Here is a 2,055-nt window from a genome sequence, read left to right on the forward strand (position 1 = left end):
TGTTCAGGAACATTTTTCCCCGACGGAGCGACCGATCCTAGCGGAAAAGTTCCTTTTCGGTGCTGAGCGATCGCCGAACATTTTGCTGACACACCCCGCGCCGTGTCGCACACCCGCCGATCATTTTGGTACCCGTACGTGTTTGCGCACCCGCCGATCATAACCTCACACGTACCGCCGAGCGCGCTCCAGACCCACGCGGTTTTTGCGTGTGCACCGTGTGTGTGTGTGTGTGTGTGGGTGAATGTGCGCAGGCCGACACCGAGCGGATGGCGTCAGAATTTTGCTCGAGCTACGTTCGTCATATTTTTCGACCGTGCACCGAAGACGTCGTCAGCGCACGCAGCCATCGTTCTCTTCTCGCCGACACCACCGACCGAACGCTACCGAAGATCATCGCCCCTCGTCTCTCACACCACCGGCGTCATCGACGAACGCAGCCAACGAGCGACTAATCCTAACACGATCGACCGCGTGTGCGGATTTTTCGTCACCGAAGGATCGACCTAGCCAACAGCAGCTGGACTTGCTTGCGCCCCCGCCACTAAGGTAAGATCCACCCTTTTTTAACTAACCTTAGTCGTAAGGATGTTGCACAGTCCGCCGGTCCGCGACGTATCGACTCCCGATGGCGTAACCCCGAGTGCCGATCCAGCCGCGAGTGGATCCAAATCGCCTCACGTACCAACACCGCCCGTTCCGAATACCCCGCGCGTACCAGGGCCGTCCGCCTGCGACGCCATGTTTATGCCGCCCGAATCGCAGATTGACACTTTGAATGCCATGCAGCTGAAACCACCGGAGATGGACACCACTGACATTCAAACCTTTTTCTTCGCATTGGAAAACTGGTTCGATGCGTGGAATATCACCACGAACCAACATATTCGCCGTTTTAACATTCTTAGAACGCGTATACCGCTTCGTGTCCTTCCTGAGCTTCGCCCCCTGTTGGAGAACATTCGACAGTACGCTACGGACCGTTACGAGGTAGCAAAGCGTGCAATAATTGAGCACTTTGAAGAGTCGCAACGAAGCCGCTTGCATCGTCTGCTTGCCGAAATGAACCTCGGGGACCGAAAACCATCGCAGCTATTAGCGGAGATGCGCCGCGCCGCAAATGGAGCAATGACGGACTCTATGCTGGTAGATTTGTGGATCGGCCGTCTCCCGCCATACGTCCAGTCCGCCGTTATTGCCACTAACACGGATACCAACGATCGAGCTAAAGTAGCAGACTCTGTTATGGATTCGTTCGCGTTATACCACCGAACGGGCCCGTACCAAACCATCCACGAAGTACGCAACGAGGACTTCGAACGTCTTTCTCGGCACGTAACGGAATTAGGTCAGCGCTTGGACGCCGTACTGAGCAAGATCAACGAACGAGAACGAGCGCGACCACGCTCACGTACCCGGCAACGTCAACCGAACCAGGATGCGGTAACACCCAGCGGACACTGCTATTACCACACGCAGTACGGGCAAGCAGCGCGGAACTGTCGTGCCCCCTGCTCTTTCAACAACCGACGGCAGGGTAGTAACTCAGCCACTGCTTCCGATTGACGCTTAACCAGAGGCCAACCTCAACAGATACACGTACTTTCCACCCATAGCTATCGTCTCGTAATAACCGATCCAAAAACTAACATCAAATTCTTAATCGATACCGGTGCAGACGTTTCAGTAATCCCTCGACAACACAGTTCCGTCCCGAGTAAACCCTCCACCATGAAGCTGTTCGCCGCTAATTCTACACCAATCCAGGTTTACGGAGAGTCGCTCTATACTCTCGATTTGGGACTTCGCCGATCTTTCCTTTGGAACTTCATCATCGCAGACGTGGGGACAGCGATTATTGGAGCCGATTTTCTCCAACATTTCCATCTGCTCGTGGACTTGCGCAAAAAATGTCTTGTCGACGCCTTAACGAACGTACGTTCTACCGGAGTGCCGAGCCAAAACCCGTCGGAACCAACCGTAAAAGTATGTGATTCCACCTCACCGATCGCCACTCTCCTAAAGGAATTTCCCGGGTTAACTGCACTATCCACT

General features: G+C 54.4%; 1 protein-coding gene across 1 annotated transcript; it reads left to right on the top strand.

The window, feature by feature from the left end:
• Positions 1–588: 588 nt before the first annotated feature.
• LOC120960069 (uncharacterized) lies at positions 589–1,566 on the top strand. Its single transcript, XM_040383998.2, has one exon. It carries the CDS (start codon positions 589–591, stop codon positions 1,564–1,566), a length of 978 nt encoding a protein of 325 aa, XP_040239932.2.
• Positions 1,567–2,055: the final 489 nt, after the last annotated feature.

Source organism: Anopheles coluzzii, chromosome 3, assembly GCF_943734685.1.
Source record: "Anopheles coluzzii chromosome 3, AcolN3, whole genome shotgun sequence".
Classification (NCBI taxonomy): domain Eukaryota; kingdom Metazoa; phylum Arthropoda; class Insecta; order Diptera; family Culicidae; genus Anopheles; species Anopheles coluzzii.